The sequence below is a fragment of the Pristiophorus japonicus genome, chromosome 5 (assembly GCF_044704955.1).
Source record: "Pristiophorus japonicus isolate sPriJap1 chromosome 5, sPriJap1.hap1, whole genome shotgun sequence".
Taxonomy (NCBI): domain Eukaryota; kingdom Metazoa; phylum Chordata; class Chondrichthyes; family Pristiophoridae; genus Pristiophorus; species Pristiophorus japonicus.
Window position 1 is genome coordinate 57,567,294 of NC_091981.1, and position 14,508 is coordinate 57,581,801.

Consider the following 14,508-nt stretch of genomic DNA (forward strand, 5'->3'; position numbering starts at 1 on the left):
CCCCACCGTCCCAGGCTGTGGGTCCCAGTGATGTGGAGGAGGGGAAGGAGAGCTCAACCGCGCTCTCCTGAGGTGCAGGATCTAACAGATGTGGTTCAGCTGATGTCATTGAGTGCAGAGAGCATTGACCTTACCCGATCACACCTGGACGCCCTCAGTGGGGTGAGTGATGAGGTAGCAGGACTATTGGGAGAAGTAAGAGCAATGTCACAAGAAATGGGAACGAGATCCGTGACCATCAGTGATGAAATAGTGGCCATAAGGGAGGGAATGTCAGAGGTAGTGCAAACCACGTCACTGACCACGAGGGAGGGAATTGCAGGTAGTTCAGACAGTTTTGCTCAACATGAGGGAATGAATATTGGCGGTCGTTGAGACACTGTCAGGGTGCATGAGGGACGGCAGGTTAGCTGCTGCAATAAGACCCCACGCCCATTGACAGAATCAGCTGTCACTCCCACTCCAATCCCCACACCAGCCTCTGAAGAGCCCAAAGCTGGGTCCTCCAACTTGTCGCCTGATGCCGACTCACCCCACCCTTAAGAGGTGCGCAGTACCCGAGATGTTAGAATGAATAAGCTATGTACCAAGCCCAGAAACACTGCGCCACCGCCTGCGGGCAGGAGTGGTGGAGTGTCAAAGACCAAGTGCAGCGGGCAGTCTTAGAATAAGGTGGAGGAAAGATGGGTGGGTGCAGCCTTTCTTTGCTGTTATTGTTGTTATTATTATTGTTGTTACTGTTGTAACTGTTCTCAAATTAAAAATCTTCTGTGAGTTATGTAAATTTACAAGTTTAAAAGTTTGTAAGTGATCTTAAATTTTTTAAGTGGTTTTAAAAAGTGATCTTAAAGTAAAGTTTGATACAAGAATAATTTTATTAAAGTTAAGTTAAGTACAAAAGAACTGTTTGTTAAACTTTTGAATAAAATATATTTTACATTAAAACTGAATCATGTTCCATGAACAGAACACAACATTACCGAACAGCTCCAAACAGTAAACATGGTTCATGTGGAATAGTTGCCACTGAGCCCTCAGGCATCAGTAAAGTGTTCAATGATGAGCTGCTGGGGCAAGGCTCGAGCAATCGTTAAAGGGGCACAATGGGCCGCCCTCCTCCGCTGCCGTGCTCCGGCCTCAGGCACTTGCATGGCTTCCTCATCCTCAGTGTCGTCCTCCTGCTCGTCATCTGCATCTTCCACATTATTATCGTCAACCACTCTCACCACAGGTGGGTCTTCCACTACCAGGTGCTGCTGCCTCATGATGGCTAAGTTACGCAGCATGCAGCACACAATAGTGAACTGACCAACAATCTCAGGGGAGTACAGCAAGGAGCCTCTGGAATGGTCCAGGCATCAGAAACGCTGTTTCAAGATGCCAATGGTCCGCTCTATGATGCAGTGTGTCACAATGTGCGACATGTTGTATTCACGGTCAGCTTCCGTCCGGGTTACGCGTAAGGGTATCATGAGCCAGGTGGCGAGGCCGTACCCTTTGTCTCCCAGCAGCCAGCTCTGAGCTTCTGGCTGCTGCTGCTGAAATATGGCTGTCGCGTAGGATGAACGCATCATGGGTGCTCCTCCCAGGGTATTTTGTATTGACTGACAAGATATGATGCATGTCATCCCACACGAGCTGTACATTAATGGAGTGGAAACCTTTTCTGATCCTGTACATCTCGGAATCCTCCATGTGGGTACAATCAATGCAGCCCTGTACCTTTCGACGACAAACTGATTCTCCTTGGTGACTTCAATGCCAGGGGCGGCAAAGACACAGCCCTCTGGGGAGGCGTGATTGGCAGAGAGGGTGTAGGGAAAGCCAGCTCCAGCGGTACCCTACTACTGATAAAATGTCTAGAACATGAACTTTTCATCACCAACACTCTGTTCTGCCAGAGGGACAAATACAAGGCATCGTGACAACATCCTCGCTCCAAACACTGGCACCTGCTCGACTATGTCATAGTCCGAGCCAGGGATCGCAAGGATGTGCACATCACCCTCGTGATGACAGGAGCTGATGACTGCTGGACGGACCACCGCCTAATCTGATCCATCATTGACATCAATATAGGCCCAAAGCAGAGGGGGCAACAGAAGCAGTGCTGCAAAAAAGTCAATGCCGGGGCACTTAAAGATCAAGCTAAGAGAGCCCTATACAGTCAGCGCCTCACAGCTAACCTGGCGTGCCTTGATGACCCTGAGATGCAGAACGCCCACAGCGCTTGGTCTGCCCTCCAGGCCTCCATAACCAGTGCCTGCGAAGAGACGCTTGGTCACCCAACCAGGAAACACCAGGACTGGTTTGATGACAATGACCAGGAGATCCAAGAGCTAATAGATCGTAATGCAGAGCATTTCTGAGCCTTAAGCAACAACCCAACTCGGAAGCAGCAAAGCAGCATTACAGACGGCTCAAGGCTGAGGTTCAACAAAAAAACAGGGACCTAAAGAACAGGTGGTGGATGGAGAAAGCACAAGAGATACAGCAGCTGGCCGACAGCCATGATGTGCGAGGATTGTTCATCGCAGTCAAGGCCACCTATGGTCCAAACTCCCAAGGCCCACCCCACTGCTGGCCAAGAACGGGGAAACACTCATCAAGGACACTGAGGCTGTCAGGACCTCATGGAAGGAGCACTTCGAAGATCTCCTCAATCGAGACACTGCCTTTGACTCGAGTGTTCTTGACTCCATCCTGCAGCATGCTACCCGCCACCACCTCAGTAAAACCCCAGCACTGCACTGTAAGGTTCGAAAATCCACAGCCGCATTTTATTGAAACACCCTAAGGACAAGAAAACTAACATGGGGTCGTTCTATTCATTTTAAATGAACATTTTTTGGCCACCAAACCCACAGACCAGGCAGGCTGGGAAACGTGTGGGCGGATACAGACATTGTGGAGTCTGGCTCACAAGCGAGACAGAGGCACTGGCCAATGGAGGAAAAGTGCATTCTGGCAGGCCAATCAGGGGTCGAGTCGGGCCTGAAGCGGGGAAATCCTCAACCAATAGGGATTGCCTGGCCCAGTTTGAAAATATGACTCAAATTATGAATGTGGACCATCATCTACCTAATTAATATGGACAGTAAACGATAGCCCTGAGATCACTGCAGTAATGGCCCATCAAAGGGGAGGCCCAAACCAATAGACTCCAGGACTGTAACAAAGGACCAGCAGACTTTTAGGCACCAATGTGCGCTGAAACAATACCCCTGTCCTCACACCTATCTGTACCTGTGACATCTTCTGATTAAATATTCAAAGCTATCTCCCCGCCCAAACTTACACAATGGACCACCAACTGAGTTTGAGCGCGAAAAGGCCAGAACTAAATTGGTTATAGAACCTACAGGACCACCGGGGGTGTAGAAGCAGCAGGGTGGGGAAGCAGTTGGGGAGTTTGCAGCTTGCAGCTTGTATCCAGCGAGAGCTCTCTCTCCCTCTCGCTCTCGCTCCACCAGAGGAAGAAGCAGCAGTTCCGCAGACGAAGCCACCGAGACTGAAAACGAGCAGGCAGTGGCAGTGACTTCCCACAGCTGAGCTGAGCAAAGAAACCAACCAGAGGTTGGAGTCAGCTTTTGGGAGTTGAGTCAACTTTTCACAGGGCCCTCGCTCTGGGGAAGGTTTGCTTAACTCCAGCAGCTTTTTGCTTAGGAGCCAACCGAAAGGCAAAGAGAAGAAACCGATGCAACATCGAGGAGGAAAACCGAAACGACCAACAACGTAAAACCCACCCCAGAGGGAGCCCGAGCTGAAATAAGTGCCCCCAGAACCCCGGAGTTGATAGGATTGTGAGTAGAGCCCAAACCCCCTCACAGACTCAATTTAGGATCGGAATTGGTAAGAAGGGTGGAAGTGGGAGGTGTGGTTGTGTGTGAGTGGAATGTTTTAACCTCTTATTTTCCCGTTCCCTGTTGCGAGATTTTTCGTGTTGTTGCGTGAGATTGTGCCATTACTGCTATTTATGACCTCTTCCTATGCCCTCTACCTTGGTGTTTACTATTCTAAATAAACAACATTAGCCATTTTGTACTCTTACCCACTGTGTCTGGTGCCTCATTATTCACCCATCCTCATAAGTCACACGTACAGAACCTCAGGGGAGTGTGGATTCGAACCCATGCCCCAAGCTCCCCTTACAGCACGAGGTAGAAAATGCCATAAGACAACTTAAGAACAACAAGGCTACGGGAGCGGATGGAATCCCTGCTGAGGCACTGAAGTATGGCGGAGAGGCACTGTTGGCGCGAATACATAACCTCATCTTTCTCATCTGGAAGGAGGAGAGCATGCCGGGAGATCTCAGAAATGCAGTGATCGTGACCATCTTTAAAAAAGGGACAAGTCTGACTGCGGCAACTACAGAGGAATCTCCCTGCTATCAGCCACTGGGAAAGTTCTCGCTAGAGTCCTCCTCAACCGTCTTCTTCCCGTGGCTAAGGAGCTCCTCCCGGAGTTACAGTGCGGATTTCGTCCCCTACGGGGCACAGTGGACATGATTTTTGCAGCGCGACAGCTGCAGGAAAAATGCAGGGCACAGCGCCAGCTCTTATATATGGTCTTCTTCGACCTTACAAAGGCCTTTGACACTGTCAACCGCGAGTGTCTATGGAGCGTACTCCTCCGTTTCGGATGCCCCCAAAAGTTCGTCAACATCCTCTGCCTGCTCCACGTCGACATGCAGGCCATGATCATAAGAACATAAGAACATAAAAATTAGGAACAGGAGTAGGCCATCTAGCCCCTCGAGCCTGCTCCGCCATTGAAAATAATCATGGCTGATCTGGTCATGGACTCAGCTCCACTTACCCGCCCGCTCCCCATAACCCTTAATTCCCTTATTGGTTAAAAATCTATCTATCTCTGATTTGAATACATTCAATGAGCTAGCCTCAACTGCTTCCTTGGGCAGAGAATTCCACAGATTCACAACCCTCTGGGAGAAGAAATTCCTTCTCAACTCGGTTATAAATTGGCTCCCCCGTATTTTGAGGCTGTGCCCCCTAGTTCTAGACTCCCCGACCAGTGGAAAAAACCTCTCTGCCTCTATCTTGTCTATCCCTTTCATTATTTTAAATGTTTCTATAAGATCACCCCTCATCCTTCTTAACTCCAACGAGTAAAGACCCAGTCTACTCAATCTATCATCATAAGGTAACCCTCTCATCTCCGGAATCAGCCTAGTGAATCGTCTCTGTACCCCCTCCAAAAAGCTATATACTTCCTTAAGTAAGGTGACCAAAACTGCACGCAGTACTCCAGGTGCGGCCTCACCAATACCCTGTACAGTTGCAGCAGGACCTCCCTGCTTTTGTACGCCATCCCTCTCGCAATGAAGGCCAATATTCCATTCGCCTTCCTGATTACCTGCTGCACCTGAAACTAACTTTTTGGGATTCATGCACAAGGAACCCCAGGTCCCTCTGCACCGCAGCATGTTGTAATTTCTCCCCATTCAAATAATATTCCCTTTTACTGTTTTTTTTTCAAGGTGGATGACCTCACATTTTCCGACATTGTATTCCATCTGCCAAACCTTAGCCCATTCACTTAACCTATCTAAATCCCTTTGCAGCCTCTCTGTGTCCTCTATACAACCTGCTTTCCCACTAATCTTTGTGTCATCTGCAAATTTTGTTACACTACACTCTGTCCCCTCTTCCAGGTCATCTATGTATATTGTAAACAGTTGTGGTCCCAGCACCGATCCCTGTGGCACACCACTAACCACCAATTTCCAACCCGAAAAGGACCCATTTATCCCGACTCTCTGCTTTCTGTTAGCCAGCCAATTCTCGATCCACGCTAATACATTTCCTCTGACTCCGCATACATTTATCTTCTGCAGTAACCTTTTGTGTGGCACCTTATCGAATGCCTTTTGGAAATCTAAATACACCACATCCATCGGTACACCTCTATCCACCATGCTCGTTATATCCTCAAAGAATTCCAGTAAATTAGTTAAACATGACTTCCCCTTCATGAATCCATGTTGCGTCTGCTTGATTGCACTATTCCGATCGAGATGTCCCGCTATTTCTTCCTTAATGATAGCTTCAAGCATTTTCCCCACTGCAGATGTTAAACTAACCGGCCTATAGTTACCTGCCTATTGTCTGCCGCCTTTTTTAAACAGAGGCGTTACATTAGCTGCTTTCCAATCCGCTGGTACCTCCCCAGAGTCCAGAGAATTTTGGTAGATTATAATGAATGCATCTGCTATAACTTCCGCCATCTCTTTTAATACCCTGGGATGCATTTCATCAGGACCAGGGGACTTGTCTACCTTGAGTCCCATTAACCTGTCCAGCACTACCTCCCTAGTGATAGTGATTGTCTCAAGATCCTCCCTTGGTGAGGCCACACCTGGAGTATTGTGTACAGTTTTGGTCTCCTAACTTGAGGAAGGACATTCTTGCTATTGAGGGAGTGCAGCGAAGATTCACCAGACTGATTCCCGGGATGGCGGGACTGACCTATCAAGAAAGACTGGATCAACTGGGCTTGTATTCACTGGAGTTCAGAAGAATGAGAGGGGACCTCATGGAAACGTTTAAAATTCTGACGGGTTTAGACAGGTTAGATGCAGGAAGAATGTTCCCAATGTTGGGGAAGTCCAGAACCAGGGGTCACAGTCTGAGGATAAGGGGTAAGCCATTTAGGACCGAGATGAGGAGAAACTTCTTCACCCAGAGAGTGGTGAACCTGTGGAATTCTCTACCACAGAAAGTAGTTGAGGCCAATTCACTAAATATATTCAAAAGGGAGTTAGATGAAGTCCTTACTACTCGGGGGATCAAGGGTTATGGCGAGAAAGCAGGAAGGGGGTACTGAAGTTTCATGTTCAGCCATGAACTCATTGAATGGCGGTGCAGGCTAGAAGGGCTGAATGGCCTGCTCCTGCACCTATTTTCTATGTTTCTATGTTTCTATGTTTCCCACATTCCTGTGACCAGCAATATTTGGCATGGTTTTTGTGTCTTCCACTGTGAAGACCGAAGCAAAATAATTGTTTAAGGTCTCAGCCATCTACACATTTCCCATTATTAAATCCCCGTTCTCATCTTCTAAGGGACCAACATTTACTTAAGTCACTGTCTTCCGTTTTATATATCGGTAAAAGCTTTTACTATCTGTTTTTATGTTTTGCGCAAGTTTACTTTCGTAATCTATCTTTCCTTTCTTTATTGCTTTCTTAGTCATTCTTTGCTGTTGTTTAAAATTTTCCCAATCTTCTAGTTTCCCACTAACCTTGGCCACCTTATACGCATTGGTTTTTAATTTGATACACTCCTTTATTTCCTTGGTTATCCACGGTTGGTTATCCCTTCTCTTACCGCCCTTCTGTTTCACTGGAATATATTTTTGTTGAGCACTATGAAAGAGCTCCTTAAAAGTCCTCCACTGTTCCTCAATTGTGCCACCGTTTAGTCTGTGTACAGTCTACTTTAGCCAACTCTGCCCTCATCCCACTATAGTCTTTGTTTAAGCATAGTACGCTCATGTGAGACACTACTTCCTCACCCTCAATCTGTATTACAAATTCAACCATACTGTGATCACTCATTCTGAGAGGATCTTTTACTAGGAGATCGTTTATTATTCCTGTCTCATTACACAGGACCAGATCTAAGATGGCTTGCTCCCTTGTAGGTTCTGTAACATACTGTTCTAAGAAACAATCCCGTATGCATTCTATGAATTCTTCCTCCAGGCTACTCCGTGCGATTTGATTTGACCAATCGATATGTAGGTTAAAATCCTTACCAGCGGATCCATTACAGATCCAATCCACGTCCGGATCGGGGTCAAACAGGGCTGCATCATCATCCCAACCCTCTTCTCAATCTTCCTCGCTGCCATGCTCCACCTCACAGTCAATAAGCTCCCCAATGGAGTGGAACTAAACTACAGAACCAGTGGGAACCTGTTCAACCTTCGCCGTCTCCAGGCCAGGTCCAAGACCACCCCAACCTCTGTCGTGGAGCTACAGTATGCGGACAACGCCTGCGTCTGCGCACATACAGAGGATGAACTCCAGGACATAGTCGGCGTATTTACTGAGGCGTACGAAAGCATGGGCCCTTAAGCTAAACATCCTTAAGACAACGGTCCTCCACCAGCCTGCCCTCGCCGTACGGCACTGCCCCCCAGTCATCAAGATCCATGGCGCGGCCCTGGGCAACGTGGACCATTTCCCATTCCTCGCAAGCTTCTCATCAACAAGAGCAGACATTGATGATGAGATTCAACACCGCCTCCAGTGCGTCAGTGCAGCCTTCAGCTGCCTGAGGAAACGATTTGATTCCCAGGATGGCAGGACTGACATATGAGGAGAGACTGGATCAACTGGGCTTTTATCCACTGGAGTCTAGAAGAATGAGAGGGGATCTCATAGAAACATATAAAATTCTGACGGAATTGGACAGGTTCCTGTTGCTGGGGAGTTCTAGAACCAGGGGTCACAGTCTAAGAATGAGGGGTATGCCATTTAGGACCGAGATGAGGAGAAACTTCTTCACTCAGAGAGTGGTTAACCTGTGGAATTCTCTACCGCAGAAAATTGTTGAGGCCAGTTCGTTAGATATATTCAAAAGGGAGTTAGATATGGCCCTTACAGCCAAAGGGATCAAGGGGTATGGGGAGAAAGCAGGAAAGGGATACTGAGGTTGAATGATCAGTCATGATCTTATTGAGTGGCGGTGCAGGCTTGAAGGGCCGAATGGCCTGCTCGTGCACCTAATTTCTATGTTTCTATGTTCGAAGACCAGGCCCTCAAATCTGCCACCAAGCTCATGGTCTACAGGGCTGTAGTAATACCCGCCCTCCTATATGGCTTAGGGACATAGACCATGTACAGTAGGCACCTCAAGTCGCTGGAGAAATCCCACCAACGATGTCTCCGTAAGATCCTACAAATCCCCTAGGAGGACAGACGCACCAACATTAGCGCCTTGAGCAGGCAAACATCCCCAGCACTGAAGCACTGTCCACACTTGATCAGCTCCGCTGGGCAGGCCACATTGTCTGCATGCCAGATACGAGACTCCCAAAGCAAGCGCTCTACTCGGAACTCCTTCACGGCAAATGAGCCAAAGATGGGCAGAGGAAACGTTACAAGGGCACCCTCAAAGCCTCCCTGATAAAGTGCAACATTCCCACTGACACCTGGGAATCCCGGGCCAAAGACCATTCTAAGTGGAGGAAGTGCAACCAGGTGGGCGCTGAGCACCTCGAGTCTCATCACCGACAGCATGCAGAAATCAAGCGCAGGCAGCAGAAAGCATGTGCGGCAAATCTGTCCTACCCTCCCTTACCTTCAATGATTATCTGTCCCACCTGTGACAGGGACTGTGGCTCTCGTTTTCACTGTTCAGCCACCTAAGGACTCATTTTAAGAGTGAGTAAGTCTTCCCCGATTCCGAGGGACTGCCTATGATGAAGATGTACCTTTGGGAAGCCAGCAATCCCGGAGAAGCCCACGGCCCTGTCATGGATTGCTTGGGTGGTCATGGGGAACTTTATGAAGTAATTCCTCTGCGCATACAATGCAGTTGTCACCTGGTGAATGCAGACGTGTTGCATGTTGAGAGAGGGCGCTCACATCCCCAGTTGTAGCTTGAAACGAGCCGGAGGCATAGAATGAAAGTGTAGCTGTAACCTTCATTTCAACTGAAAAAGCAGTCCTCCTGATGCTTCTAGGTTGCAGATCTGCTTTGACCAACTCATAGATCTCACTTACAACTTCTTTGCGTAAACGCAGCCTTCTGACACTGTCTGCATCACTCATGTGGAGGTGCCTGTCTCGATATACCCGAGGTGGGTAAGGCCTCCTGCCCAGCACCCTATGGGTTCTGATGCAATGACGTCAAATCAATTGCCTCCTATGTAGCACCATGATGCGGAAGGCTCGCAGAAGGTATGGCATTGTCAGTATTGCCCCATATTTAACCTTTGAAAGGAGCTCAAAATGGCAAAAAGGCAGGCAGGCAGGACAGGTTCACAGTTCTGTCTTTTCCCAAGGTCTGCATGGATGGACCACATCCAAGGTCTTGTGACTTCTCCTCTCCCCCTCCCTGAACTAACTGCATTCTTGTGACTTCCCCTTCTCTCTCCCCCCCACCCCCCACTCAGTCATCAGGAGCCTTCCGATCGGCATCTCGCTCCCCGGGCTCGAAGCCTTCTGATCGGCACCTCTCTCTCTCTCTCTCACCCCCATCCCCCATGGCTTGTTTTCTAGCCGAGCCCCTAGCCCCTGTGTCTGGGCACGGGGTCGATTCTGCCGGCCAAAGTTACGACCCTCCAGCCCTGCTTCAAGATGTTCGGTGGTGGCGTGTGAGTGAGTAAAAAAATGAGCAAACTTCTGAAATCCAACAAATTTACATTTACTATGTTGACAGGTAAAAAAGTTGCACTTTATTATTGATTTTGACAGTGTTCTTGACGCCCTCCAAAATTTTCGATTTAAAAACAATGGTGTCTTGATTTGTCAATGTGCACTGGTTTTCTTAAGTGCCCAGAAGGTTTTTCGGGGTTGGCCAGATACGCCAACCTAAGAGGAAAAAATGTTGGCCAATCTGCGAAAAAAAAATTTAAACATCGCAGACATGAGGCCCCCTATGACATAAAAAAAGACTGGCCTAGCAAAAATCGTAACAAAGTCAGTTACGCCGGCGCAGGTCACAGGGGGAAACTTGGAAAAAAAATACGTAAAAAAAAAAACAATGCAAATGATCGGGGAAAATTGAGCCCTCTAGAGAGAGGGAGGGAGTGAGAGAAAGAAAAAAAGAGAGAACTAACTTGTCTTGCTTCCAGGAATGCTTCAACATTAAAATGTTTACAGATATATTTGTCATCACAAATTGGAGAGACAGAAAGTCTATGAGATGTCCTGTGCCTCTCTCAGTTAAGAGAGACCTGGCCCAGTGGACCCACTTGCTGAATATCCGTGGCCGCTTACCTTGCGTTTTCTTTCCTGACTGTCCTCGGTTCCGGCCTCCGGTTGTGTGGAAACCGCTCTCGATGTGCCGCATCCCATTTCGACCGGCACCCTGCTTCTCAACTCCCTCTCCACTTTCGTTACATTCCCATGCGCTCTCACTCCGCCCATCCATTGTAGTTTCCATGGACTCCGCCGTTACCATGGCGCGTTACTACAATACCAAACGTCACTGCATCCACAGAGGTTGCGCGCGCGCGCGCAGTCCCTGGCACTGCTGAATGTTCCCCTCTGCAGGTATTTGAATCGCATTTCTATCCAGTACACAGTATTTAATGATGAGGCAGATTCTAATCAGACAAACCTTAGCATTTATAAATAGCAGAGTCCTACATCCAATAATAGCAGCAAACCCACCTATTTAATAATGGTACAAATAGAAAGAAAGAGTTTTCATTTACATAGTGCCTTATACCATTCACCCATCACCCCTGTGCTCACTAACCTTCATTGGCTCCCAGTCCATCAACACCTCAAATTTAAAATTCTCATCCTTGTTTTCAAATCCCTCCATGGTCTCGCCCCTCCCTATCTCAGCAAGCTCATCCAGCCCCACACCCTCTTGCAATCTCTGTGTTCCTCCAACTCCAGCCTCTTGTACATCCCCTACTCCATTCATTGAACTATTGGCGGATAGGCCTTCATCCATCTAAGTCCCAACCTCTGGAATTGCCTCTCTAAACCTCTTTGCCTCGACACCTCTCTCTGCTCACCTGTCCTAATATCTCCTACTCTGGCTCGGTGTCAATTTTTGTCTAATAATGCTTTTGTGAAGCATATTGGGCTGTTTTACTATGTTAGACCCGCTATATGAATGCACACCGTTGCTGTTGTTGTCTGCCTAGATTGTGTGCACAAGTCCTAGAGCGGTTGAATCCACAGCCTTCTGAGGATTCTGATCTATCTATATAATTAAAAGTTACTACCCCTAACCTTACATTCACACCAGTCTCATCTATCCCCAACCGTCCAAGAGTCCCATGTTCCTACCACCCACCCCCCCCACACACAGTGCTCCCAAGACTTAGATTTTTTAAGTTAATTCCTGGGATTTGGGCGTCGCTGGCAAGTCCAGCATTAATTGCCCATCCCTAATTGTCCTCGAGAAGATGGTGGTGCGCCGCCTTCTTGAACCGCTGCAGTCCTTGTGGTGAAGGTACTCCCATAGTGCTGTTAAGGAGGGAGTTCCAAGATTTTGACCCAGTGACGATGAAGGAACAGCGATATACTTCAAAGTCAGGATGGTGTGTAACTTGGAAGGGAATGTGGAGGTGGTGATGTTCCCATGTGCCTGCTGCCCTTGTCCTTCTAGGTGGTAGAGATCGCGGGTTTGGGAGATGCTACCGAAGAAGCCTTGGTGAGTTGCTGCAGTGAATCTTGTAGATGGTACACACTGCTGCCACGGTGATGGAAGGAGTAAATGTTTAAGGTGGTGGATGAGGTGCCAATCAGGCGGCTGCTTTGTCCTGGATGGTGTTGAGACTCTTGAGTACTGTTGGAGCTCTACTCATCCAGGCAATTGGAGAGTATTCCATCACACTCCTGACTTGTGCCTTTTGGATGGTGGAAAGGCTTAGGGGAGTCAGGGGGTGAGACACTCACCGCAGACTACCCAGCCTCTGACCTGTTCTTGTTGCCACAGTATTTATGTGGCTGGTCCAGTTAAGTTTCTGGTCAATGGTGACTCGCAGGATGTTAATGGTGGGGGATTCAGCGATGGTAATGGCATTGAATGTCAAAGGCAGTGGTTCGACTCTCGCTTGTTGGAGATAGTCATTGCCTGGCATTTGAGTGGCGCGAATGTTACTCACCACTTATCAGCCCAAGCCTGAATGGTTGTCCAGGTCTTGCTGCATGCGGGCATGGACTGCTCTATTATCTGAGGAGTTGCGAATGGCACTAAACACTGTGCAGTCATCAACGAACATCCCTACTTCTGACCTTATGATGGAGGGAAGATCATTGATGAAGTAGCTAAGATGGTTGTACCTAGGACACTGCCCTGAGGAACTTCTGCAGTGATATCCTGGGGCTATGGTGATTGACCTCCAACCACCACAATCATCTTCCTTTGTGCTAGGTATGACTCCAGCCAGTGGAGTGTTTTCCCACTGATTCCCATTGACTTCAGTTTTACTGGGGCTCCTTGGTGTCACACTCTGTCAAATGCTGCCTTGATGTCAAGGGCAGTCATTCTCACATCATCTCTGGAATTCAGCTCTTTAGTCCATGTTTGGACCAAGGCTGTAATGAGGTCTGAGCTGAGTGATCCTGGCGGAACCCAAACTGGGCATCGGTGAGCAGGTTATTGCTGAGTAAGTGCCGCTTGATAACACTGTTGACGACACCTTCCATCACTTTGCTGATGATTGAGAGTAGACTGATGGGGCTGTAATTGGCCAGATTAGACTTGTCCTGCTTTTTGTGGACTGGACATACCTGGGCAGCTTTCCATATTGTCGGATAGATGCCAGTGTTGTAACTGTACTAGAACAGCTTGGCTAGAGGCGCGGCTAGTCCTGGAGCACAAGTCTTGTTCAGCACAACAGCCGGGATGTTGTCAGGGCCCATAGCCTTCACTGTATCCAGTGCGATCAACCTTTTCTTGATACCACGTGGAGTAAATTGAATTGGCTGAAGAGTGGCTTCCGTGATGGTGGGAACCTCAAGAGAAGGCCGATATGGATCATCCAGTCGGCACTTCTAGCTGAAGATGGTTGTAAACGCTTCAGCCTTATCTTTTGCACTCACGTGCTGGGCTCCGCCATCATTGAGGATGGGGATATTCATGGAGCCTTCTCCTCTATTTAGTTGTTTAATGGTCCACTACCATTCACGACTGGATGTGGCAGGATTACAGAGATTTAATCTGATCCGTTGGTTGTGGGATCGCTTAGCCTTGTCTATAGCATGCTGCTTCCGCTTTTTAGCATCCTGTGTTGCAGCTTCTCCAGATTGGCACCTCATTTTTAGGTACGCCTGGTGTTAGATCTCTTAGTTTCCAATGAAATACGAACTCCGATTGTAGTTTTAATTTCTTTATTTCTGGCAGAGAGCAACAACAAGCTTCTTGGCTTTAAGCCAGGTCTTTGTCCTTCTGAGACCACATGGTCAAAATGGCTGTACTTATACCTGGATCAATTTACAGAAAAGAACTCGCCTTCTTTGACCTTATTGGCTCAATTAATAGTCTTTTAAACTTTTAATTGGCTCGCTACCCAAGGGTCCTAAAATGTCAAGTTGATTGATGACTTAATGCAACATGCTGAACTGCATGTAGCAGCCTTGACTTGGGGGTCTGTGAATTTTCACAGTCTGTCTAAATGCAGCCTGTTTGAATTCTCTATCAATCCCCCCTTTGATTCTTTCACAAACTGAATCATAAAACATCAGGTATCGCTGGTTAAACATTCTACAAAATAATTTCATACATGTTAATAGAGTTTCCTTCTAAAATTTGTTGATGTGTTTCGCCACATGTCCGGACTAGTAGC

The 14,508-nt window shown here is 47.8% G+C and overlaps 1 protein-coding gene across 1 annotated transcript in view; it reads right to left on the reverse strand.

Moving 5' to 3' along the window:
- LOC139263806 (stathmin domain-containing protein 1-like) overlaps positions 1–11,148 on the reverse strand; it is a 68,106-nt gene extending 56,958 nt beyond the window's left edge. Inside the window, exon 1 of the mRNA XM_070879859.1 lies at positions 10,976–11,148. Coding sequence (XP_070735960.1) covers positions 10,976–11,125 — 150 coding nt within the window. The 5' untranslated portion in view covers positions 11,126–11,148. The remainder of the gene's footprint in view (positions 1–10,975) is intronic.
- Between the last annotated feature and the right edge of the window lie 3,360 nt (positions 11,149–14,508).